Here is a 27,780-nt window from a genome sequence, read left to right as displayed (position 1 = left end):
TATCCACTGACAACTTCTCATGTCTCCTCCTGGCTCTTATGAGCTCTCTCTTTAGGTCTTTCCTGGCTACCTTGTAACCCTCAAGCATCCTAACTGAGCCTTCACATCTCATCCTAACATAAGCCTCCTTCTTCCTCTTGACCAGAGATTCCACTTCCTTCGTAAACCATTGCTCCTGCGCTCTACAGCTTCCTTCCTGCCTGACAGGTACATACTTATCCAGGACACTCAGGAGCTTTTCCTTGAATAAGCTCCAGATTTCTAATGTGTCCATCCCCTGCAGTCTCCTTCCCCATTCTATGCTTCCTATGATGATCTGGTTTGACTTCCTCTTGAGGGTTCCAGCATCTTGCATATCCCCCTACAGCCTATTTGGTTCACTCCATGTTCAAGAAATGCTGAAGGCATTGGATACTGTAGAAGTTATGGTCTCTGACAACATTCTGGCAACAATACAGAAGATGTTCTCCAAAATTTGCCACATCTGTAGTTTAGTTGTTTCAGTATAACTGGCATCTACCCAATAATGTAGAGAACTGCCTAGATTTGTCCTGTCCACAAGAATAAGGACAAATCCATAAGGTAAACTATAGGAGCAGAATTAAGTCATTCAGCCAATTAAGTTTGTTCCACCATTTGGTCATGACTGATATATTTATTTCTCACCCCGGTTTTTCTGCCTTCTCCCTGTAACCCTTGATGCCTTACCAACCAAGAAACTATCTATCTTTATCATAAATATATTTGATGACTTGGCCTTCTCAGCCTTCCACAGATTCGCTATCCTCTGGTTGAAGAAATTTCTACTCATCTCAGTTTTAAAGGGTTGCCTATTCATTCTGAAACAGTGCCCTCGCTTCCTAGTCTCTCCTATGAGTAGAAACATTTTCTCCATATCCAGACTCTTAAGGTCTCTCAGTATTCTGTCAGTTTCAATGTGATCCCCCTCATCCTTCTAAATTTCATTGAATATCAACCCAGAGTCCACAACCACTCCTCATATGACACAACCTTCATCCTTGAAATCATTCTTGCAAACCTCCTCTGGATCCCCTCCAATGCTAGCACATTCTTCCTTGGGTGCGATGTCCAAATCTGCTCACAATATTCCAAATATAGTCTGATTCAGTCTCAGCATTACGTTTCTGCTCTTATATCGTAATCTTCTTGAAATGAATGCTAACATTGCATTCATGTTCCTACTTGCCAGTTGAACTGCATCTTAATATTAAGAGAATCCTGAACTACAGCTTCTAAGTCTCTTTATGCTTCAGGTTTCCAAAGCCTTCCCCATTTAGAAAATAGTCTGTGTTCTATTCTTCCTACCAAAGAGCATAACTTCATACTTTCCCACATTGTATTCCATCTGCTACTTGTTCGCCCACTCTCCTAGCCTCTCCAAATTTTTCTACAGTCTCCCTGCTTTCTCAGCACTATCTGGTCCCCTCACCTCTCTATGTTTAATCCAACCTTTCCAATTACCACCATATCTGTCTAGTGATGGAAGGGGTTATCAATAGTGCTATGAAGTAGCATTTGGAAAGGAATAAGGTGTTCACTGATGCTTAGTTTGTGTTCCACCAGGACCATTCAGCTCCTGACATCATTACAGCCTTGGTCTAAACATTGACCAAAGAGCTGACCTCTACAAGTGAGGTAAGAATGACTGCCTTTGACATTAAGGCCATATTAACTGAGTGCAGCATCAAGGAGCCCAAGCAAAACTACAGGCAATGGGAATAGAGGGGAAATGTTCCATTGTTTGAAGTTATACTTAGCATAAAGGACGGTGCCTGTGATTATACGCTGCATTACCAGGCTAGCATCCAGGCTTGGGCTGATAAGTGGCAAGTAATATTTGTGCCAAACACGTGCCAAGGAATAACCAGTGCCAAAACTGAGAAGTTAACCATTGTCTAAAACATTCACTGGCATTACTGTTACCAAATCCCCACTATCAATATCCTGGAGGTTACCATTGACCAGCTATAACCATACTGTGGCTCAAAGAGCAGATCAGACATGAGGAAGCCTGTCTCCCCAAAGATTGTTGACCATGTAATGTACGAATCTGGAGTGTGATGGAATATTGTCCGCTTGTTTGCATCTTGCAGCTCCATCTACACTCAAGCTCGACCCTATCCGATATAAAACCCCACTTGATTGACACTCCACCCACCATCTTTACCATTTTCTCCTTTCACCACAAATACATAGTGGTAGCAGTGAGTACCATCTATAAGAGGCTTTGCAGTCATATACCAATTTGACAATACCTTCCTAATACTTTATCTCTGTAACCTAAAAGACTAAAGCCATCAGATACATGAGAATATCACCTATGCAAGGCACAAACACCATTCTGACTTGGAACTATATTGCCCTCCCTCCCTTCACTGCTGCTGGGTCAAAATCCTCGAACATAAATCCTATCATTGGTACATCTGCACCCCAAAGACTGTACAATTCAAGAAGGAAGCTCACTATAACATGCTAGGGCAATTAGGGAGGGGCAATAGGCAATTGCTGGTCTAAGCAGTAATGCCTATATTCCATGAAGAATAAAAAAAAATACAAATTCCACAACGTGACAGCTTATATAGGCCTTATGAATTGACACCAAGTACACGCATCCTATGCGCTGTTCAAATTCATGCATGTATATTCGAAGGGTTTTGGCTTCAAATTTGGTGCAGCCACAAATGGGGGGAGGAGGGGAGGAAAGTGTGGGTGGATGGTAAAGACACTGTTTGTCTTGACTCTCTCCTTCACAGCCCCCCCCCCCCCCCCCCCCCCCCCTTACATAACAGGTTGGTTCACTCCATTGAGTAATACTAAGTTATGATCTCTGTACCACAAAACAGTTTTCCTTGTGTACTCTCCAACTGCTAAGTAAGTTAGTTAATGGGTTTGGATACCTGAACCATGAGGCAATGCATTGCTATTGTCAGTCCAATTGTTATCTTCCTGTATTTATATTATGGATAATAGACTGTATGGGAGAAAATGGTGCACAGGTGTGAGTGTGAGTATCAATGTAAGATTGGGATGTATGTACAATGTTTACTTATCAGAATGTGTGAGAAGCTGGGAACGTGTAAGGTTGTGCAACATGTGCAGTGTGCATGTTTTTTTTAGATTAGATTACTTAGTGTGGAAACAGGCCCTTCGGCCCAACAAGTCCACACCGACCCTCTGAACAGCAACCCACCCAGACCCATTTACTCCTTCACCTAACACTACGGGCAATTTAGCATGGCCAATTCACCTGGCCTGCATATATTTGGACTGTGGGAGGAAGCCAGACCACCCAAAGGAAACCCACGCTGACACAGGGAGAATGTGCAAACTCCACACAGACAGTTGCCTGAGGCGGGAATTGAACCCGGGTCTCTGACGCTGTTTGGCAGTAGTGCTAACCACTGTGCCGCCCCATGATGAGTACACCATTCCTGGAGGTACTACAATACCAGGCTGATGTGTGGAGTGAACAGAGCAAGCTCCTAGTCCATCTCCCTGCTCCAAAAATCAATTTAATAGACAGTGCCCCACGTGGGGGACGTATCAGATATTAAACTGATAAGAACAGAAACTACACATTGTTCAAAGCCAAAAGGCCAAGAAGCGATCTGTTTGTGTATTGGAAAGAGTTAGACAAATAGTAAAGTTTGTTTAATTTTTTTCTTTGTCCTCTGTGAAAGTGTTTTGCCTCATCTACCTCCCTGCAGCTGGCTGAGGCACCGTGGGAAAAGATGTTGGGATTTTGCCTTTGCTGTGTGGTGTAATAAAATTAAGAAGAGGAGGATAAAATGTCTTTGGGATTTGAAAGGAGGAATTACTGGAATACATACATCTTGATCAGCCTTGTTTCTTGATTTCACAGCCAATTCGATGCAAGCAACAATTAAGGCCAACGACAATCCAATTCCTAGAAACAGGAAGGTGCCTCCAATCTGCTTTACTTCCAGTGGACTCCATTCTGCTGAGTGTTCAGAAGGACATGAAGACTTCCACCATTTTGCTTGCAGCTGCTGAAGTAGTCCAGATTCCTCAAGCTCCAAAAGGGTCTGAGTTAAATAGTCTCTAAGTGGGTCATCTTGAGATACAAAACAAGACAAAGCATGATATATTTCTGAAGCACAATTGATAATTAAACAGTACATCTGTGAGAAGATAATATTCATTTGATGTGGGGAAGGAGATATGGGATGTTGAGTAGGTGTGAAGTCATATAAAGCATCATCTGTCACCAGGACATTCCAAAGCATATCAAGGTCAACTCAAATTCTTTGAATTCCAGTCAGAATGTAAAATTTCTCAAGAAACACATCCATCTATCTTAAATGAGCCAATTGATTTAGCAAAAAAGGTTGCAACTCACCGAGGCGAGTGGCAATTCCATATCCCCTAATAGCTGCAAAGTTGGAGACCCTCATCAAGTTGCAGTGCTCTGCAACAGCCAGGTCTATTGTTGAGGATTCACCAATCAGGGCGTAGTTGGAGTCGAGCACTCGTTGTATCCCTTCTTTCATTGTATGAACTAAGACAGAATCACCTTTATTGTTCATTCTCTCATAGATTTTATGGTAGGTTTCAATCTTTGAGCGCTGCAATAATATTGAAGATATTTGTTTTAATAAGAGTAACATTCGTTAATAGAAGGATAAGTAGAAATTAGATAAATGTTAATCATTCAACAGCTTAGATTTCTACATTCATCATTTGTTCTGCAGTCATCCTTTAACTTTTCATCATATGCTATTCTCCAGCGTAATGCAGATCTTTCTTACCCTTTTTCCATTAGCTTTGCATCTGTTTATAAACCTTTAAATCACTAACTCTTCCCAGCTCTGATAAAAGATCATCAATCTCAATTGTTAGCTCCCTGTTTTCTATTTCAACTGATGTTCCCTGACCTACTTTCTATTTTTCAACATTTCCTGCTTTCTTTTCAGATTTCCACCAGCCGCAACATTGTGAAAGGACTCAAGGCTTTGGGTGACTTGATTCATCCTCATCTGTTGACTACATTGATGGATTTCACTGTTGCCTTATTATACTCTAGATATTTTCTAATCAACCTGTTCAGAGATGTTATTACACGTCTCTAGAGTAGGTGGGACTTGAACCTGGGTCTCTTGGTCCTGAGGTAGGGATTCTACTATGGTGGCACAAGAACTGTCACCTTAGACTTTATTAGTATTTAGCTACGCTGATCTCACTCCCAGTTAGCTAAACATTCTTTACTGATGGGTGCTCTGCTGCTCTTCACTGATTAGTTATCAAGATTTTTCAAATCGTGAACATTTTGCACTTCTATGTGGGCATCACTGGCAAGACCAGTATTTGTTGCCCATCCATAGTTACTTTCAGGAGATGGGAGGTGAACTTCCTTAAGCTTTTGAGTGACTTCCTTGGTCAAGAGTTAAACATATAGAGTTACATGCCAACATTTCATAATTTATTTCCATAAAATAAATTAGTGAACCACTGTCTCTTTTATGACAGTCTGACAGACTCTTGCTTACTTTTACTGGGAGAAAGTGCGGACTGCAGATGCTGGAGATCAGAGTCGAGAGTATGGTGCTGGAAAAGCACAGCAGGTCAGGCAGCATCCGAGGAGCAGGAGAATTGATGTTTTGGGCATAAGTCCATCATCAGGAAGGGTGTTTACTGGTACTTTTACTGATAGGAGTTTCAGGAATTGTTAAGATTTTATTTTTAGAAATTGAATTCAAATTCTCAAGCTACCATTATGGGACTTGCACACACATTGTACAAATTATTGGTCTAAGCACCTGGATTTTTTTTGTCCTTAGTGTAACCAGTATGTTGCCAGATCCATGCTTATCCACGTCCAAGCACATACCTTGAAGAATGAGAACGTTGAACCGCCATATACTGTGCCATAGTCAATTTCGTTTTGTTTTGCAAGGTCAGCAAAGGAATTGATCAGTGGCGCCTGTGCCTCTGAACTCAATGAGGCTGCAAAATATGTAGCGTATGCTACCAGGAAAATGATGCTGAACAGCCACCAGGTTGTCCCAATGATACGTGTGGACAGAGATCTGGGATGTGGCCCCACACCTAGTGAAATATAATAAGGATATTGTTTTTACAGAACTTACAGTGCAAAAACAGGCCATTCAGCCCAACTTGACCCTACTGGTGCTTATAGCCCACATGATTCTTTTTGTACCCTACATTGACTCATCCAATCAGTACATTTGTCTATTCCTCCCCCCCCCCCCCCCCCCACCACCACCCTTGCTTGCCTAGTTTTCTCTTAGAAACATCTATGCTATTCAGCTCGCCTAACTTACAATCTGATATTGGGTTGCACCTTTTTTCCATGAAAACGTTTCTCCTAAATTCCTTATTAGATTTATTAGTGACAACATGTATTCTAGTTTTGGATTCCCGCCAGTCAAAATATCTTTTTTATCTCTATGTTACCAAAATTCATTGCTATGAAGATTGTTTAGGTCACTCCTCGTCGTTTTCCTAGAGAAAAGGGCCACAGACTGTTCAGTTCTTTCAGTCAGTATTGGCCCCTCTATACTGCTATCTCCCCTGTAAGTCTTGTGTCTTATTATCATTGCTGTGTTGTGAAGACCAGAGTAATGCACAGCATTCCTATCTCCCATTTCTGAACTCTGCTTTTAAAGAAAGTGGAAAGAGTACTTTCTAAACAATGAAAAACTAGAAACAGTGGAGCTCTGAAGAGATCCTAAATACAGATTGTTAAAAAGCTCTGGAACGGTACAGAAAATAATCAAGAAAGCAATTGGAATTTAGGACTTTGCACCCAGAAAGCTAGAACAGAGGATAGATGTAGATAATATCTATCATGTCTCCACGAGTGGGGACCTTCAAACTAGTAGGCATAGCTAAAGCATAAGGAGATATTCAGGGTAGTGCTGAGCTGAATTAATGGGGAGCCAAAAGAGAAAATGCTGGAAAATCTCAGCAGGTCTGGCAGCATCTGCAAGGAGAGAAAAGAGCTGACGTTTCGAGTCTAACTGACCCTTTGTCAAATTAATAGAGAGGGCTGGGGGCAAAAGAGCTGTGATCTTACAGAATGGTGGGGCAGACTGAAGGGGCTGAATGGTCTATTCCTGCTCTTATTTCTCACCTTCTTACAAAGGGTAATCAGTTGTGCTGCAGCTATAATAGTTAGAAAGCTCTTGGAGCAATGTGAGTACCATATGTGTGGATGGCTATATTAGTATTGAAGAGACAGCAACATAGTTTGACACATTGATTCCTAGACTCTAAGTATTACATTACAAGAAGAGATTGTACAAACTGAGGTCGTATTCCTGGACGTTGAAAGATTGTAGTTGTCATTTAATTGATAGTTTCAAAATACTAAGTGGAACTCATAGGGATGTTAAAGGAAAATTAGTTCTTGTAATTGAGGAGTATAGGAATAGTGGATGTAACCTAAGTTAGAAACAGAAGTGAAGTTAAGAAACACCCGAAGGATATTTAAATTTAAAATTTGATCCCTTCCATAAACTGTTATAGAAGTTGGATCAGTTGTTACTTTTAAATCTGAGATTGCTGGACTTTTGTGAGCCAAAGGTAATACAGAATATAGAGCAGGTTCTAATAAACCATGATCTTATTGAATGACTGAACAGGTTGGCAGTGTTAAGTAGTCAAATCTTGTTCCTACATTCCTTTAATGAGACAGTCAATAGTTAATAACAGCACTGGCATCTCTAAATGGGCAAGTTTCCTGTTCAATCTCAAGTGCAGGTGCTTGAGTATTAAATCTAGACTTACATTCAGTGAAGTACTAACAAAGTGCTACACTATTATATGAGCACTGCTTAGTGAATGCTGCCCTATTGGTTGGACAGCAATGAGGGAGTGTTATATCATTGGAGGATAGTAAACAGTGAGCACTGTACTATTGAAGATCACTATTACCATTGAAGAACAGTTTCACCTATATCTATATCTCCAGTATTCTGACTGACTCTTCTAGGACCTTGAAGCAGGAGCCAATGAAACTCCAGAGACCTGTGGCACGGAAGTTGAAGGGATTTTAGGTTCTTTTGCAGTCTTATGTCAGTCACCAAAGAAAGCATCCTATCCAGATTCATCACAGCTTGGTATGGCAACTGCTCTGCCCAAGTCTGCAACCAATTACAGAGAGTTGTGAATGCAGCTCAGTCCATTATGAAAACCAACCTTCCAACCATTGACTCCGTCTGCACTTCCCGCTGCCTCGGGAAAGCAGCCAACATAATCAAAGATCCCACCTACCCTGGTTATACTCTCTTCCATTGGTTAGAAAATACAAAAGTTTGAAAATACTTAACAACAGATTTAAGAACAGCTTCATCCCCACTGTTGTCAGACTTATGACCAGATCTCTCATATTAGAATTGATCTTTCACTGCACCTTCTCTATAGCTGTAACACTATATTTTGCATTATGTTCTATTACCGTGCTGTACTTAGGTATAATTTGTCTGATTAGCACACAAAACAGTACTTTTCACTGTGTCTCAGTATATTTGACAATAATAAATCAAAATCGAAAAACAAAGCTGAACTGGAAGATTAGCACTCACCAGTCTTTTACACCTTAGCAAATCATGGAAAATATGACAATCCAGAGGACAGAACCTGGGCTCATTCAAACGCCCTGTCAGCTGCTGACTCTGTGCTTAGAGACACTTTACCTTGTAGAGAGAGAGCTCCGACTCCAAACCAGAAACTGTCAAGCAGTGAGAAATGTGTGTCTTCAACTTCGGGCTCCCTCCACTCATTGGGACTCAGTCTGCAAAGTGATGATTGCATCAAATATTGCACATTGTTGTATTAACATCTAGTAATTCTCTGCAACAACAATATTTTACCCCATCCAATTTTTATAACCATAAACTTTTAAAGTGCAATATTTACTTTAGCCGTGCTGTCTCATGTCCTGGAAGTGTTTGAGGAAACCGATAGAGGGACCCTGAACCTTATGCTTTTCAGCCAAGTTGCATTGAGTATTTTGGAGAGTTTCTTGTCCTGTTTTACCAAACCCATGTCATTAATTAGCTATCATTCTTCCATTGCGCTCTTGTGTCCAATTTCTGCCCTATCTTACCACACGCCATTCCCATAAAAACTCATCACTCAGAAAACTCAGAATCCATTACAGCTATGCCATCTTTAAAAGGTTGCTGTAATCCAGACTCAGGATCCTGCACTGTTGGCTAGGCCCTCCATCTCCAGCCTGCCAACTCCCCTGTGACCCTTGGAACTTGAGGCAAAGGAGGGTTGACTTGCCCTGGCAAGAAGATCCATAACATGCCTAGCCCATCTAGATAGGTGTCCCCTGGGTCACCCTTCCGCCCCTCCAGGGCTAATGGACTCAACAGCTGAGCAGACTCCTTTGACCCCAGCGGGAGTCCAGGGGGGCCACTAAGATGGAGTATCATAGTATCCCTAAAGTGTGCAAGCAGGCCATTCAGCCTATCGAATCCACACTGACCCTCCAAAAAGCATCCCACTCAATCTACATACCACTGGGCACTATGGGCAATTTAACACAGCCAATCCAGCTAACCTGCACATCTTTGGATTGTGGGAGGAACCGGAGCACCCAGAGGAAACCCACACAGACACGGGGAGAATGCGCAAACTCCACACAGACAGTCACCAGAGGCTGGAATTGAATCTGGGTCCCTGGTACTGTGAGGCAGTAGAGCTAACCACTGAGCCACCGTGCTGTAGGAGGGAGAGAAAGAAGAAAACATACTTTGATGTCATGGGTGAAAGTGGCTTTCTTGTAAGTCACCTTCAGTTTATGTTCTTGATTTTAACCTACCTGTGTTGAGAGTCTCCCTGTGTTTGTACTAACGGTGTTTTCACACCACCCAGCAATACCTCTTGGGCACAGATGAGACTCCATGGATAGAGGTCTGTGCTGAGAGCCTACTGTGCTATCTGAAAGCATGGGGAGCAATGCATATACATGATATTGGGTCATGTTGAAAACCTTTAGCCATCCTTTTACAACATCCCTTGTGTTCAGCACTCCCTCTGTGTGCAAGGTGTGCTGACAATGGATTGTCCAACAGTTGGTTGTGTCAGGGAGGTGTATCACACAGACAGGATCCATGATGTAGGATGGCCACAGAGTAGGCGACCTGCTTTCCTGTGTGCCAGTGAACAAAAGCCAAAATAAAGGTGTTTCCTACAACTCCTTCCCTCACAGGTCACTTACCCAGCCACCTCTGAGTGTGTTAACAACTGTCTACTTCCTGAAGAAGGTTTTATGCCCGAAACATCGATTCTCCTGTTCCTTTGAAGCTACTGATTCCTGAAGAAGGGCTTATGCCTGAAACATCGATTCTCCTGTTCCTTTGATGCTGCCGATTCCTGAAGAAGGGCTTATGCCCGAAACGTCGATTCTCCTGTTCCTTTGATGCTGCCTGACCTGCTGCGCTTTTCCAGTAACACATTTTTTCAGCTACTTCCCCATTGTACCCTTCCCTGGAGCCTGCAGTGCCCTGTCCAGAAGATGAACCTGCCAGGGCTTGGTTCTGCAGCAATGAAAACACTTGACCACTGTCCCCCGATCTCATGACCATGATCCACCCTCTCAACAGACTGACTGGACTAGCCTGGACTAGAAATGACCAGACCTTTGCCTGGTGCCTGTGCATCTTCCTTACTGCATTAACCTTACCCCCTCTGCCTTGCCACCATGGAGCCAACAGACTGACCGTTACCCATTCCCAATACACCACCACACCACCCACAACCCCCAACCAGTGAAACCCCAACCGGATGCCACATGGAGCAGGAGTGACATTGATATAGCACGTTGCAGTGATATAAGATGTGCAGTCACTGCAGTATGAATTGCTTAGCAGCAAGAAAAGCTACCTGTTGTTGTGTCTGTACAAATTACATGGCAAGGGAAGGCAAGGCCGAGCACATAGGTAGCCACAGTGTGAGTGTGCACACCGAGAACAAGTGAGCAGCACTGGGATATAGCCCCGCCAGTCTGCGAGTTCGTGCCAGGCCCTGTGCACACAGTGTCCCTGTTGCAGCCACTCAATGCTAATTCCCATTACATCCTGCAATATGAGTCTATTCTTCCAGTGCATTGGAGAAGTGCCCGGACAGCCATCTGGGATTGCCAGATTCCAGATGCTAGATGCAGTGTCCCAGGGTGAGGGGCGCATGTGCCTGATGACCATGGATCATGCCCATGTGCTATTGTTTGTTTGTGGGCAACATGGGTATTGTTCAGAGCAAGCGGGGAGCTGAACTCATCGGGTACATGCTTTGGTTTCCTTGTTGAGTTTTCCTGACCTCCAGCTTGTTGGCAAATTCAGTAAATCAGGAGGCTGAATATTAATGAGGTACGTTGTGACCTGAACAGGGCCTTCAACAAACGTCAATCCCCGTCAATTTGGTATCTGGCTGCTTCCTAGCAAGAATCTCACCATACTGCCTGTGAAAAACCATGGTGTGGAGGTGCCGGTGTTGGAGTGGCGTGGACAAAGTCAGAAGTCACACAACATCAGATTATCGCCCAACAAGTTTATTTGAACTCACAAGCTTTTGGAGCGCTGGTCCTTTGTCAGGTGAAGTCTTACGAAGAAACAGCGTTCTGAAAGTTTGTGATTTCAAATAAACCTGTTGGACTATAACCTGGTGGTGTGTGATTTCTGACATTGTGAAAAGCTACAACGATGGAGTGAGATGATCTTGGCATCGTGAATAGCCCCACCCATTGCCACCTGACTCTGCCAAACATTACACCATAGCCCACATTGTTCTGATCCCTTAAAGATTTGGCCCAGGGAGTTTAACTCTGCAAAGTAACAAATACCTGCTGTACCAACAAAATTCCAGCAAGTGGCACAATTGAGCTGCTGGAAGCTCCTGTTCTAAATGGTTCCACCAGAGGGGATCAGTGATAATGCAGTCCTGTCGCATTGTTTGAAGTTATGGTGATGCTTGAAATAACTCTACAGAGGCCAGTATCCTGTCACCAAGTCATGCTTTATTTACATGTGGAAAGTCCTTGACACTAATCCAGCTCCCTCAGAGCCAGCTCTCAGAGTCAGCAGGATGTCTGACACTCCTTTTCTTAGTGAACAGAACCTCTGACATTCCGGTTCTTTTCCTGTTCTCTTTTTCTTCCCACACACCACCACCTAATAGCGGTAGTGCTTATTTTTCCCCAGCACCCATGTCGTGTTACACTCCTGTTGTTATATTTCAGCCAGGGGTTCCTGATTTGACCAGACTAATAGCCCTAATCAGGGAACTCATATTCTATGAGGTCCACCCTGCTGACCTCATTACAATCACGCCATCCCTCCCCCTCTGAGTCTGAGGACATAGGCTGGTTCTGTTTTGTTGTCGCTCCTCCTGGCTTTAACACTGGCTGAGGTTCCTCCAACTCTGCCTCTGACACGGGTAGTGTGTAACACACGGTAGCTCCGCCTCTCACACCCAGAGCATCTTGGAAAGAAATCATCCTCCTCTTCGAGTGGCAAAGGTATCAAGGTAGTGACATCCACTGTGTCCATCTTAGCTTCCGAGGACACTTGACGGAGAGGGAGAAACCATTGGTTCTGGAACAGTCAGCAAGGCAGTCGAGGAGTTGGACACATTTTACTCCCACCCAGTTTGTGAGTTTGCAGCTTTCATATGGTCCACATGATTGTTCAGAACCGTCACACCAACCTGAACTTTATCCATCACTGGACCTGACCTCACGTTGACCATGTCCCTTACCTATACAGGGCCATTCCCATGGTTCCTCCGCCATACTTCATCCCCTGAAGCAAACTGTATCTCTCGCTTGGATGATGGATGGTACGGAGCTGTCCTTATATGTTGAAGACCATTCGAAATTAGGAAATACTCAAAATCCCGGCTGGTAAATGATGGCCCATTATCTGTGACCAACACTTCTGGGAGTCCGCGTATTGCAAAAGATCCACTCACGTTTTCTCTCATCATCCCTGTATTTGAAGAATGAATTCCCTGTACATCCAACCACTTTGAGTGGGTATCGACAATGCCTAAGAACATTGAACCCATGAAGGCACCTGCATAGTCGACACGTAACTGAATCCAGGGTTTACCCAGTTATTGCCATGAATGTGTGGGACTGTTGTCCTTGATGCCCCTCTGGGCAGTGCCCCCCAATGCAGCTATGTCTGCATCCAATCCTGGCCACCGGATTTAATGTCTCACCAACATTTTCATTTTGGAAACCCCTGAATGACCCTGGTAGAGTTCAGACAGTATCTGGTGGAGACCTTTGCTTAGGACAATCACACTTGCTGCCTGTAATAATATGCCTTTCTCAGCTGTGATGTGATATCTCTGGGTTCCAAAAAGAGTTTCAATTCTGATTGTCATGGTTTCCCCCATCACCATCAGTTGTTTCAGTTTTGCCTTGAACAGATATTGTCAGTTGCGACTGGAAGTATGTCCAAAATATTTAAAACAATTATGACTCTTTCAGTAGCAGTACTAGTGGTGTATCCATCAGCAGGAGATGGCTGAATGCACCGCATTTACTACTTGGCTTCTTGGACAGGGTTCCAACTTGTAATTATACCTGTTAGTATTAGAGACCACTGCTAACTTCAGCCTGAAGCTATGGGCAGCACTGCCTTGCTCTCTTTAAGTAAACCTAACAGAGGTTTGTGGTCCATTATTGTTACAAATTTCTATTTGTAAAGATATTGGTGGAACTTCCTGGGAAGCATCGCATGTCAATACCAGATCTTGCTTGGGATCATAGTCTGCCAATACCTTCCACAATGATAGCTGTTTCTTCCATGACCATTTCTACAGCTGACCCTTTTTTTAAAGAGTTGATGCCAGGATGTAGGCCAGATTACATATAAACTTTCCATAGTAACATACCAACCCGGGTCACCTTTGATCACCCTCACTATCTTCCAAAACATGTGTCCAGTTTTGTCAGCTTTGTCATCCAAGTAGGTCACTTGAGGTGCCTGGAACACACATTTGTTACCTTCTAGGGCATGCACTCACCTGAGAGAAATGCCTAAGGACTATGTCCAAGTTCTCTAAGTGCTCCTTATTGGTCTTGCCTATTATTAGCACATCACCTAGAGAAATGGTGATCCAGGATAGACTTGTAAAATGTTCTCCATCATCTGCTGAAAAATTGCACAGGCTGATGATACCATAATGGCAGTCTTGTTTATTGGTACAAACCCTTATGGGTATTAATTGTAACGTATTTCTGGGAATCCTCATCTAACTACAATTGCAAGTACACATGGTTCATGCCCAGCTTCATGATGGTCAGCGCCCGTCCAGCCAGCTTTGAGAGTAAGTCCTCTGTGTGAGGGATTGGGTATTTATCCGGCTGTGAAAAGCAGTTTACTGTTTGTTTAAAATCCTCACTAAGGTGAACCAAACTGTTGGACCTCACAATTGGTACGACTGGAGCTGCCCATTCTGCAAACTGGACTTCTGTTTTCAGCCTTCTGATTTCTGCCTCTATATTTGTCTAAATGGCACTGAGTGGGTCTTGCAGAATCCTGGAATTGTTCCTTGGTCAACATGCAAGCTGACCTTGACTCCTTTGATAATCCCTAGATCTTCCTGAAAAACATCTGGCTATTGAATTAGGACTGCACTCAGGCAGCCATTTTCTAATCGAAAAATGTTGAGCCAGTTGAGTGAATCCTTCGCAAATAATGTCACCCCATTAAAAGTTGGGCCCAAGCCTTTTACTACAAGTAGTGGTAACTGAAACAGCTGCTTGTTATAAGAGTCATAGAGTCATTGAGCTGTACAGCAGGGAAACAGACCCTTCCATCCAATTCATCCATTCTGACCAGATATCCTGAATTAATCCAGTCTCATTTGCCAGCATTTGGCCTGTATCTCTTGAAACCCTTGCTATTCATTACCCATCCAGGTTCCTTTTAAATTTGTAATTGTATCAGCCTCCACTCATTCCATAAACGCAACACCCTCAGTGTGAAAAAGTTGTCCTTTTCAAATCTTGCCCCTCTCACTTTAAATCTATATTGTCTAGTTTTGGACTCCCCATCATGGGGCATAGGCGTTGTCTATTTATCCTATCCATGCCCCTCATGGTTTTATAAAACTCTACAAGGTCACCCCCCAGCCTCCAAAACTCCAGGGAAAACAGCCCCAACTTATTCAGCCTCTCCCTATCACTCAAACCCTTCAAACTTGGCAACATCCTTGTAAATCTTTTATGAATCCTTTCAAGTTCACAACATCCTTCCTATACCAAGGAGTCCAGAATTGCATGCAGTACTCTAAAAGTGGCCAAACAAATGCCCTGTTCAGTCACAACATGATTTCCCAACTGCTTTACTCAATGCACTGACCAGTAAAGACAAGCATACCAAACACTACCCTGACTACCTGGGGCTCCACTTTCAAAGAACTATGAATCTGCACTCCAAGGTCTCTTTATTCAGCAACATTCCCTAGGACCTTACTATTAAGTGTATAAGTCCTGTCCTGATTTGCCTTTCCAAAATGCAGCACCTCGCATAATCTAAGTTGAACTCTACCTGCCACTCCTTGGACCATTGGTCCATTTGATCAAGAGTCGAAGAGTGTAGTGCTGGAAAAGATCAGGCAGTAACCGATGAGCAAGAGAATTGATGTTTCGAGCATAAGCTCTTCATCACGAGAAGGTGGCCCAAGGGGGCGGGGAGATAAATGGGTTGAGGGTAGGGCTGGGGGGAAGGTAACTGGGAATGCAATACGTAGATGAAGATGGGGGTGAAGGTGCTAGATCGGAGAGGAGGGCGGGGTGGATAGGTGGGAAAGAAGATGGACAGGTAGGACAGTTCAAGAGGGCGGTGCCAATTTGGAAGGTTGGATCTGAAATGAGGTGGGGGGAGGGGAAATGAGGAAACTGGTGAAATCCACATTGATCCCATGCAGTTGGAGAAGATGAGGCATCTACTTATTGCAATCTCAGCTACCTTCTCCCAGCCCACACCCTTCCCATTTAGCTCTCAGCCTCCTCTGGGTCACCCTGTCATTCCTGTTGAAGGGCTTATGCTTGAAATGTTGATTCTCTTACTCCTCGGACACTGCCTGACCGGCTGTGCTTTTCCAGCTCCACACTCTCTGACTCTGATCTCCAGCACCCGCAGTCTTCACTTTCTTCAATCTGATCCAGATCCCATGGTACTCTAAGGTAACCTCCAGAACCAAAGTTGAACCTTTAATCTGTAAAGGTTCACTGGTACATGTTCTCAGTCTAGCTGAGGTCTTGTCCAAACTTAAGGGTTGGAGTCCACAGCAGATTTTGTTAAAGACTGGTACCACGATCACTGAAATGGCCACACTGATATCAGCCTCCATTAGAACCAGGTGACCAGTTAACCAGACGTTTATTTTGATTGGTTCTGATTTGGCTGTTGCTAACTGTTCCAAACCTGGTGTATGTGGACTTTCCAGGGTGTGCACTCTCCTGAGTACCAGGCTATGAGTTCTTTTAATTAATTTAGATCTGATGGGATTCTTTATCGAGGCAGCATACCAGCAGCAACTACAATGCTTTACCGGCCTGGATCCTGAAGAAATTTTAACTGTTTGGCCAAGGCTTAGCTTTGTTTTGGGGTTTTGCTGTGAGCTGAGCAGGATATGTCCTGAGTGAGGCTATGCAACTGCTTTCCCTCACATGGACGTTCCCCAAGCTCAGTCGGTCCACTTCCATCAGAATACCCTGCAGCTCATGTACTCCACTTGCCGCATTTTCCATTGATGGAGCCAGTTGTAGCACCTGTTTGAAATCCAGTTTTCCTTCAGCACTAGGCACGACTGCAGAATCATATCATTTGCCTCACATATCAAATAGTGTCTCAGTATCTTGTTAAGGGTTAAGCCAAAGTCACGTACCTTTGCCAGTCGTCTTAACCTAGACAAAAATCACTCCACATATTCCCCTGGTTCTCAAGTTGCAGAGGATGAGCACCTCACCACGACCTTCCCCAGAGCTCCAGCTCTCACTAAACAATCACCAAACCTCAAACAGGTCGTTGTTCACAGCAAACTGTCCGGCTTTCAGGACAACACCGTACACCCTTGTCACAGTAGACGCTGCAAGACATGTCAGAATGTCGACACGGATACTGCCATTTCGCTTAGGCCACCTCCCACCGTGTACGTGGCAGGTACTCATGTGACTCAGCCAAGCAGATGCTACGGCAACAGATGAATGGACACTGCACAACAATCAACAGACAGGAGAGTTCCCTCCCAGTCAGAGAACATTTTAGTGGTCCGGGACATTCAGCCTCGGACCTTCGAGTGACCATCCTCCAAAGTAGACTTCGGGACAGGCAACAACACAAAGTGGCCAAGCAAAGGCTGATAGCCAAGTTCAGTATCCATGGGGATGGCCTCAACCAGGACCCTGGGTTCATGTCGCACTACAGATGACCCCACTGCACGACACATACACACACACACAAACACACACACATACGCAAACACACACACACACACACTACTCCTACAGACCCTTACACTCACACAGATCCTCTCTCATCCTCTCTGTCATATGCTCACACATACACTCTCACACTCACATGCAAACACGCACCCTCTCACACACTTATAACCCATTACACTCACACATTCACACATACATACACTCTCTCATAGACACTTATAACCTAATCTCAATATCAAGCTAAGGAGATTTTCTTACTTTCCAGTTTTCACAATTCTTCATTTTTCTCCCTCTTTCCTTATCTCCTTCATTTCCTTCTTTTTTTCTGTCTGTCATCAGAAACCTGATCATGCGTTCCACTGCAATTGGGTCAGAACTCAATCCAATAAACATTGAAAGAATACCTTGCTGCAAGATACAGGCAGAAACAGGTCAAGGTGTAGGCGATGAGCAGACTGAGCCAGGTGTTAGCCGTGAATGGGCTCAGGAACTGGAAAAGACTGGCACCCTGGCTGTTGGAGTCTTTACGTATCAGGATGCTAATTCCCACAGACATGAACGGACGGGTAAAGCTGAACGCCTTCTCACGTTCCATGGTGATGGTCAATGGAGCGATGGCCATGTCTGCCTCCTGAGAAGAATCAGGAGGTGAAAATTACTCATTTACCCTTCTCTCCAACAACAGCAGGCTTAGAGTTACACAAGAATGTTAAAACAACAGGTGAGGTGCACTGTTCTTTACCAACGTGACCCTGAACATTATCCATTTCATCCCTTATGCTTTGTGCTTGGCAATGAGTGCTGAGAACTATTTCACAATAAACAGCACTTCCCAAGGCAACAAAGTTTAATCAGGAAAAGATCAGGAGCTGGGCCACTCCCTGATATTACCCTTCATTCAGCCAAGGGTATTGGTAAAAAATGTAGGAGCAGTGTGCAGATTCATGCAAAATTAACTGTGTCTCCTTCACAATCTGAGGCATGTAAGCCCCTCACTGAAGGGAAGTTTCCTGTTATTTTCACTCTGGTCTCACTGTTGTGGTAGATGCAGAGAGCAGATAGGATGTATTTACCTTGTAGTCAGGAATCTGACACCACATCATACTGACCAGACTGAAGACCTATGTGCAGGAGGCATGTGTAATAGACTTCATGACAATTATAACCATTCTATTATTGACTTTCAATCACAACAGTCTGCTAGCACCCAACCCACAAAGAAGGAAAATCAAACTTACTTATTCGTTTAGTAGCATCCAGTAACATAAGTGATTATTCTGGAAGGATAGTCCTAGACTCATGATTTATTCAAGAAGACCGCCCATCACCACCTCAGGCAAAGAAGAACCGTCAATGATTATCACCCAACAATGAAACTTTTTAAAAAAAAGCTTACTTTTTCCATCAATTCTCCCAGCATTCCTGTCCATTTTCCATTTTCCAGTCTCCTTCCATAGAAACCATCCTTCACAAGTTTGATTTCATAATGGAACTTTAACCTTTCCGCGAAAATTTGAAGCAAGTCGATACAGAATCCTTCGAAACCTCCTGAAGGCTTGGCCATAATGAATGGACTTTGCTTTTGAATAAAAACGTCAAGAAAACTCCATTAACATGATCACTGAACCAATCACACCAATGAAGTATGCTATGTAATGCAAGTCTTTCCTTTCTTGTCTGCATGAATAGCATCTAATCATCATAATTTGACTGAGTGTTTTAAATCTTTTTATTAGTCTCATGCAAGCTCATCCATTCTGGTTACCCAAGTGCTATGCTCAGGGCTTTGTACATATTTCTCACCACACAAACCAACATTAAATGTGCTTTGGAAGATAATCTTAATAAGATTTGTCTAGTAGGAAGAATATATTTTGCAAAATAGAATATTAGGTACTGAAGATTAACCCGAAGAGACCTGAAAATATGCTGTCAGAATAAACCAGAGGAAGAGGCAGAGGTTTTACTTAAAAGAGCAAAACTTGCATTTCTATAGCACCTTAGATAACTTAAGGCTGTCCCAAAACACTTGACAGCCAGTTAAGTGCTTCGAAAGGTAATGGCAGTTATACTGTAAGGAAGCATTTCAATCAATTTTCGCTAATCGACACCCACCAACAACAAAAATAACCAGAAAGTTCTGGAGGAATTCAACAAGTCTGGCAACATCTGTGGGATGAGAAATAAAATTAACGTAACAAGGCCAATATGACTTCTTCAGAACTGAAAACGATAGGTTTAGTTGTTTTAATTAACCTTTTTGGACATGTTATGGTATACCTTCAGTAGAGGTGAGACCTGAAGCTGGACCTTCTGACACAGGGTTAAGGATACTAGCATTGCCCCACAAGAATCCTTAAAAGGTTTCCTTTACACCGGTGTGAAAAAAAAGAGTGGAACTTTGGTGAAAATATCCAGGGCAAATGTTGGAGGAGAGATGGTAATGGTAGTAGAGGAGAGATGGTAATGGTAGGTATGAATAGTTGACAATAGATCAGTTTTGCTGGGAGAAAATCCATACAAACATGACACTAGATGGACGGGAATAGGAAAGGGTATGATAGAAATGGAGGACAATGTTCAAGGTCTGAAGTTGTTGCACTCAATATTGAATCTTAAAGACTGTAAAGTGCCGAAGTGGAAAATGAGGTGCTGTTCCTTCAAGTTGCATTGGGCTTCGCTCTAGGATGGTAACGCTAATGTGAGACCAAGTTGGTGTATTGAAATGGCAAGTGGCTGGAAGCTTGGGGTCAAAATCAGAAGTAATAAGATCATCTACTCTATCAACATCAGCTGAGGGATAAATGCTGACAAAGACTATTATAGATGTGAGAACTTTTATGGTCGTCTGAGGAACCTTGGATTTACAACTCATCTGCAAGTTGCCACCTCAAATTGTGCAAGAATGTTTGGCACTGCAGTTTAAGTGACAGCCTAGATTATTCATTCATTGTCAACCTGTTATAATTTATCCCTCAAAAAAGTGGGACTTGACCTGGGTCTCCTGATTCAGGCATAAGGGCAGTATCACTGCACCCATAAGAATCCTCAGTTCATAGTTTCGATTGTTTTTCCTTTTTTTATATCTGGAATTGCCATCGCATATAAGCAAACAGCTTTTCCCACCACCAGGTCACTTGTGGCAATACCTCATTGTCTTAAAACTACAGAATAAAATCTACTGACAGCCCCAAGTAACTTGCACTAATGAGTTAACTGAGTTCTTTTATAGAGATACAGAGCGCTAGCTCTGGACTAGTGTAGCTGATGCCAGTGTTCCTGCAGAACTTTTGGCACTGATCTGAAGGACTTGAGTTTGTGTTAACTGAATAATCCAAGTTTGGGGCAGAATGCACTGCAAGGACACCGATACATGATTGCCTCTCATTATTGATGGGATTAAGGTTTCATTTCTCTGTTAAAAATCACACAACGCCAGGTTATAGTCCAACAGGTTTATTTGGAAGCACTAGCTGTTGGAGTGCTGCTCCTTCATCAGGTGGTTGTGAGGAGCAGCACTCTGAAAGCTAGTGCTTCCAAATAAACCAGTTGGACTATAACCTGGTGTGTGATTTTTAACTTTGTCCACCCCAGACCAACACCATCATCTCCAAATCATTTCTCTGTTTGTCTCCTGAAGTACTTTTGGGTCTGTTTTGCCCAAATTTCTGATGAAAATTCTCCTCATTTAACATTAAGTTCATTCCATTTCCCCCTATCTGTCTACCTTCTGACCTGTACAAGCTAGACTGTGGATTTCAGAGTATGTTGGTGCTGTTAGATTATGACAATTAAGAGCTGGTCAAAGCAATTTTACACAGGAGCCTTACTTAGGTTGAATAGGTTATCGTCCAATAATCTTGCAATGGATTTGAACCCAGAAATAGAAGGCTAGTTTCTAACCTATCTTGATGCTCGGTCTTTGATACTGACTGTAGTTTTGCTCTTCTGAAACATAGCTGCTATGGAAAAGGAAGATGTATAAATCTGGTGGGAAAAGTTCCTGTTTGGTGCTGGAAATTTAATGCATTGTTGTGATTATTGTGATTGTGCTACCCATGTAACAAAAGGTAACATTACCAGAATGGTAGTGACTCTCAGTGTCTGATTTGAAAGCTCTCTCTTTTCTCTGATCTGCATCAGCTGAAAGATAAGAAAACAAAACCACGTTATTGGCCAGATTAGCAAGGAGGATCATTCTCTGAATGATCTTGAAGAACATATCGGTATTGCTCGTTTTTTCTGGGCACGTGGACAGATAGGAGCATTTAGCCATGGGGAGATTTAATTTTGATGAGTTTGAGTCTCAATCATTGAAGTTCTCAACATTGGGATTTCTTCCTTTCTTGGTTGAAGGAGAACATGGGTAATTTCCCTGAACTTGTTGTTCTGCTATGTGGGAAATGAGTTGAAGAATTCTACTTCTCTGGCACTCTCTTCTCAATGAGATTGTCAAAGCTAAAAATCACACAAACACCAGGTTATAGTCCAACAGGTTTATTTGGAAGTGCTGGCTCCTTCATCAGCTATTGGGCTATAAACCGGTTGGACTATAACCTGGCGTTGTGTGATTTTTAACTTTATCCACCCCCAGTCCAACATCAGCTCCTCCACATTAATGGGATTGTGATCAACCTTAGATTTTCCCCAAATTGTTCCTCAAATGAGATGTCCTAGAACTGGGCATGATATTCTACTTGTGGCCCAGCTAATAAGTTGTGTAAGTTTAGCATTGCTAAGTTGTTATGTCGTTTATACCTTAAATGCATCAGATCTGTTCACCCATCAAATACATGCACTCACTGACCTGCATCGAAATACAGTCCACGAACACCTTGATCTAGCATTCTCAATCTTGTTTTCCAATCCCTTTGTGATTTTATTCCTCTCCCTCTCTCTATAAGCTCCTGCAAGAATATAATGGAATGGCTACAAGGCATTCTAAAGGGGGAAGTTGAGCAGTCAGAGACCATGGTCCACATTGGGATCGAGGGATCATAAAAAAATGAAAACTGCAACCAGACTTTTGGGAGTTAACTAGGGAACTACAAAGCAGGACTTCAAAGGTAGTAAGCTCCAGATACCCACAATTGTAAGTATACAAATAGAGGATAGAGCAGATGAATGCATGGTTGGAAAGATGGTTCAGGAGGGAGGGCTTTAGCTTCCTGAGGCATTTAAAATATTTCTGGGAGAGGTGAGCCTCTACACGGTGAAAGGATTATATCTTACATCTAAACAATAATGGGAACCAACATCCTGGTGGGGAGATTTACTCATTTTGTTCAGGTGGATTTAGACTAGACTGGCTGGAGGATGGGACCCTGACAGGTAGTTCAGAGGGGAGAGAAGCTGAAATGGAATTAGGAGTTAAAGTTCATGTAAGTGTGTCTGGAAGACAGTAAGAAGCGGGTTTAACAGGGCCAGATGGGATACATTTTAATGCAAAGAGACTGAGCAGTAATATAGATAAGCTGAGGGGCACAGACAGGCATATGGGAGTATGATATCCTAGATATCAGTGAGACTTGGCTGCTAGCTGGGTAGGTTTACCAGCTCAATGCTGTTATAAAGTATTCAGGTGAGGCAGCGAGGAGCATGGAAAATGAGGAGGGGTGTTGTAATATTAGTCAAGGAACCAATTATAATAGTGAGGAGGGATATATCTTGGAGGGATTGTTAAATGAGACCATATGAGTGAAAGCAAAAAAACACTAAAGAGGTAAGTGCACTGTTGAGTGCATTCTATAGATTTACAAGTAGCTCAGAGAGAGATGAGAATTGAGTACTTAATGAAATTTCAGAGAAGTGTAAGAATAATAAGATAGCACCAGTAGGGGATTTTAACCACCTAATTATTAACTGGGATAGTTTGAGGATGCAAGGTAGAGAGGGAACACAATTCTTAAATTGCATCCAGGAGATAATTTTTTCGGCAGTCTCTAGAAAGTCCCACAAGGAAGGGATTGTTATGTGCCCAATATTCATAAAGGAGCTTGGGCAGATGAATAGTGTGTTAGTGGGGAAACATTGTGGAGGTAGTGGTTGTTAGAATTGCAATAATTATAGAAAAGGCTAAGGATTGATCTAGATTAAATATTTTAAACTGGGGAAAGGCTAATTTTGCCAATATAAGATACAGTTTGGCCCAAGTGGACTGGGTGCAGTTACTTGCAGATAAAACTGTGCCAGAGCAGACTTTCAAAGAGGGAATAGTGAGAATAGAGGGCAAATATGTTCCCATAAAGACAAAGGGTAGAGTCAAGAGACGCAAAGGTTAGGATTAAGAGAAAAAGTGAAGCTGATGGCAGACACTGAGGGCTTAATACATCAGACGGGTATAAATAGTGCATGGCGATCTTAAAAAGGAAATTCAAGAGTATGCAAGAGAAAGCATTGACAGCTGGAATAAACGAAAACCCAAAGATTCTTTAAGAATGCATAAAGACCAAGCGAAGGACTAGGGAAAGAGTAGGGACCATCGAGGTAATCTGTGTGGGCACAGTCTTTAATTGGTCTTGACAAGGGAAAGGTTGATGCATGTGTCGCGATCAAGGTGGGAGAGTTGGGAAGAATTCAACTGAGAGAGGGAAAGAAGTACGAGCAGGTTTAACAGCTTGAAAAGTGAGGGGGATAACAATGAACTGAACAGATGGACAGAGTAGAGGTAAATGGAATTCAACCTGGAAAAGTGTGAGGTGATGCACTTCAGGTAGGCTAACAAGGGATAACAGGAGAACTTTATTATCCTGGAACATACTGAAGATCAGAGGGAACTTGATATGAATGTCCATAGATCTCTGAAGATAGCAGGGAAAGTGGATAAGATGGTTGCAAAGACATTTGGGATACTTGCCTCTATTAGTTGAGGGATAGAATACAAGAGCAGGGAGGTTATGTTGGAACCATAAAAATTGCTGGTCGGACCACAGGTGGTGTACTATGTTCAGTTCTGGTCACTACATGATTGCACTGGAGAGGTTGCAAAGGAGACTTACCAGGATGCTGCCTGGGCTGGAGGGTCTGAGGAATTATGAAAGATTGGATTGGCAGCAATTGTTTTGCTTGGAGTAACAAAGGTTGAGAGAGGCCTGATAGAGGTTATAAGATTATGAGGGACACCAAATCATAGAGATGTACAGCACAGAAACAGGCCCTTCAGTCTAACTCATCCATGTCAACCAGATATCCCAACCCAATCTAGTCCCACCTGCCAGCACCCGGCCCATGTCCCTTCAAACCCTTCCTTATTCATATACCCAACCAGATGAGTTATAAATGTTGCAACTGTACTAGCCTTCCACCACTTCCTCTGGCAGCTCATTACATACATGCACCACCCTCTGTGTGTAAAAAAGTTGCCCCTTAGGTCCCTTTTATATCTTTCCCCTCTCACCCTAAACCTATGCCCTCTAGTTCTGGACTCACCCACCCCAGGGAAAAGACTTTGTCTATTTATCGTATCCATGCCTCTCATGATTTTGTAAACCTCTGATGCTCCAGGGAAAACAGCCCCAGCCTGTTCAGCCTCTCCCTGTAGCTCAGATCCTCCAACCCTGGCAATATCCTTGTAAATCTTTTCTGAACCCTTTCAAGTTTCACAACATCTTTCCGATACGAAGGCGACCAGAATTGCATGCAATATTCCAACAGTGGCCTAATCAATGTCCTGTACAGCCGCAACATGACCTCCCAACTCCTGTACTCAATACTCTGACCAATAAAGGAAAGCAAACCAAACACCTTCTTCACTATCCTATCTACCTGCGGATCTACTTTCAAGGAGCTGTCAATGTCCACTCCAAGATCTCTTTGTTCAGCAACACCCCCTAGGACCTTACCATTAAGTGTATAAGTCCTGCTAAGATTTGATTTCCCAAAATGCAGCACCTCGTATTTATCTGAATTAAACTCCATCTGCCACTTCTCAGCCCATTGGCCCATCTGATCAAGATCCTGTTGTAATCTGAGGCAACCTTCTTCGCTGTCCACTACACCTCCAATTTGGGTATCATCTGCAAACTTACTAACTATACCTCTTATGCTCACATCCAAATCATTTATATAAATGTCAAAAATAAGTGGACCCAGCACCGATCCTTGTGGCACTCCACTGGTCACAAACCAACCCTCCACCACCACCCTCTGTCTTCTACCTTTGAGCCAATTCCTTATCCAAATGACCAGTTCTCCCTGTGTTCCATGAGATCTAACCTTGCGAGCCAGTCTCTCATGGGGTACCTCGTCAAATGCCTTACTGAAGTCCATATAGATCACGTCCACCGCTCTTCCCTCATCAATCCTTTTTGTTACTTCTTCAAAAAACTCAATCAAGTTCATGAGACATGATTTCCCACGCACAAAGCCATGTTGACTATCCCGAATCAGTCCTTGTCTTTCCAAATACATATACATCTTGTCCCTCAGGATTCCCTCCAACAACTTGCCCACCACTGAGGTCAGGCTCACCGGTCTATAGTTCCCTGGCTTGTCCTTACCACCTTTCTTAAACAGTGGTACCATGTTTGCCAACCTCCAGTATTCCAGCACCTCACTGTGACTATCGTTGATACAAATATCTCAGCAAGAGGCCCAGCAATCACTTCTCTAGCTTCCCACAGAGTTCTAGGGTACACTTGATCAGGTCCTAGAGATTTATCCACCTTTATGCGTTTCAAAACATCCAGCACTTTCTCCTCTGCAATATGGACAATTTTCAAGATGTCACTATCTATTTCTCTACATTCTATATCTTCTATGTCCTTTTCTATTGTAAATACTGATGCAAAATACTTGTTTAGTATCTCCCCCATTTTCTGCGGCTCCACACAAAGGCTGCCTTGCTGTTCTTTGAGGGGCCCTATTCTCTCCCTAATTACCCTTTTGTCTTTAATGTATTTGTAAAAACCCTTTGGATTCTTTTTAACTATATTTTCCAAAGATATCTCATGTCCCCTTTTTACCCTCCTGATTTCCCTCTTAAGTATACTCCTACTGCCTTTATACTCTTCTAAAGATTCACTCGATCTATCATGTCTATACCTGACATATGCTTCCTTCTTTTTCTTAAACAAACCCTCAATTTCTTTAATCATCCAGCATTCCCTATACCTACTAGCCTTCCCTTTCACCCTGACACAAATATACTTTCTCTGGATTCTTGTTATCTCATTTCTGAAGGCTTCCCTTTTTCCAGCTGTCCCTTTACCTGTGAACATCTGCCTCCAATCAGCTTTTGAAAGTTCTTGCCTAATACCATCAAAATTGAACTTTCCCCAATTTAGAACTTGAACTTTTACATCTGGTCTATCCTTTTCCATCACTATTTTACAACTAATAGAATTATGGTCGCTGGCCCCAAAGTGCTCCCCCACTGACACCTCAGTCACCTGCCCTGCCTTATTTCCCAAGAGTAGGTCAAGTTTCGCACCTTCTCTAGTAGGTACATCCACATACTGAATCAGAACATTTTCTTGTACACACTTAACAAATTCATTTCCATCTAAACCCTTACCACCCAGTCTATGTTTGGAAAGTTAAAATCCCCTACCATAACCACCCTATTATTCATACAGATAACTGAGATCTCCTTACAAATTTGTTTCTCAATTTCCCTCTGACTATTAGGGGGTCTATAATACAATCCCAATAAGGTGATCATCCCTTTCTTATTTCTCAGTTCCAGCCGCAGCACAGCTGTAATGCTATCCCTTATCAAAAACACCATTCCCCCTCCTCTCTTGCCTCCCTTTCTATCCTTCCAGTAGCATTTGTATCCTGGAACATTAAGCTGCCAGTCCTGCCCATCCCTGAGCCATGTTTCCGTAATTGCTATGATATCTCAGACACATGTTCCTAGCCATGCCCTGAGGTCATCTGCCTTCCCTGTTAGGCCTCTTGCAATGAAATAAGTGCAGTTTAATTTATCAGTCCTACCTTGTTCCCGGCTTTGTCCCTGCCTGCCCTGACTATTTGACTCACTTCTGTTCTCAACTGTACCAGTCTCAGATTGATCTTTTTCTTCACTATCTCCCTGGGTGCCACCCGCTCCACCTTACTAGTTTAAATCCTCCCGTGCAGCTCTTGCAAATCTCCCTGCCAGCATATTAGTCCCCTTCCAATTTAGGTGCAATCCGTCCTTCTTGTACAGGTCACATCTACCCCAATAGTTAGACTGAATAGGAAGACAATGTTTCCGTTAGTAGAGGGGTCACAAAGCAGGAGGCATAGATTTAAGGAAAGTGGTTGAAATCTAAATGGGGAATTGAGGAGAATTTTATTCATTGAGAGTCTGGAACTCATTAGCT

General features: G+C 43.0%; 1 protein-coding gene and 1 non-coding gene across 2 annotated transcripts in view; both read right to left on the bottom strand.

Annotated features, from left to right (window-relative positions):
- Nucleotides 1-27,780, bottom strand: part of LOC140486989 (probable glutamate receptor) — a 41,309-nt gene that overhangs the window by 4,935 nt on the left and 8,594 nt on the right. The window contains exons 4-10 of the mRNA XM_072586298.1: nt 21,554-21,616; nt 18,870-19,052; nt 17,878-18,104; nt 8,700-8,797; nt 5,870-6,087; nt 4,382-4,607; nt 3,852-4,096 (exon numbers count right to left, since the gene is read on the bottom strand). Coding sequence (XP_072442399.1) covers nt 3,852-4,096; nt 4,382-4,607; nt 5,870-6,087; nt 8,700-8,797; nt 17,878-18,104; nt 18,870-19,052; nt 21,554-21,616 — 1,260 coding nt within the window. The remainder of the gene's footprint in view (nt 1-3,851; nt 4,097-4,381; nt 4,608-5,869; nt 6,088-8,699; nt 8,798-17,877; nt 18,105-18,869; nt 19,053-21,553; nt 21,617-27,780) is intronic.
- On the bottom strand, nt 3,437-3,629 carry LOC140487264 (U2 spliceosomal RNA). The gene has a single exon (XR_011962840.1). It is a non-coding gene; the product is annotated as a U2 spliceosomal RNA (small nuclear RNA).

The sequence above is a fragment of the Chiloscyllium punctatum genome, chromosome 16 (assembly GCF_047496795.1).
Source record: "Chiloscyllium punctatum isolate Juve2018m chromosome 16, sChiPun1.3, whole genome shotgun sequence".
NCBI classification, from domain to species: domain Eukaryota; kingdom Metazoa; phylum Chordata; class Chondrichthyes; order Orectolobiformes; family Hemiscylliidae; genus Chiloscyllium; species Chiloscyllium punctatum.
The sequence above is the reverse complement of the archived record's forward strand: the minus strand, read 5'-3'. Positions and strand labels throughout refer to the sequence as shown.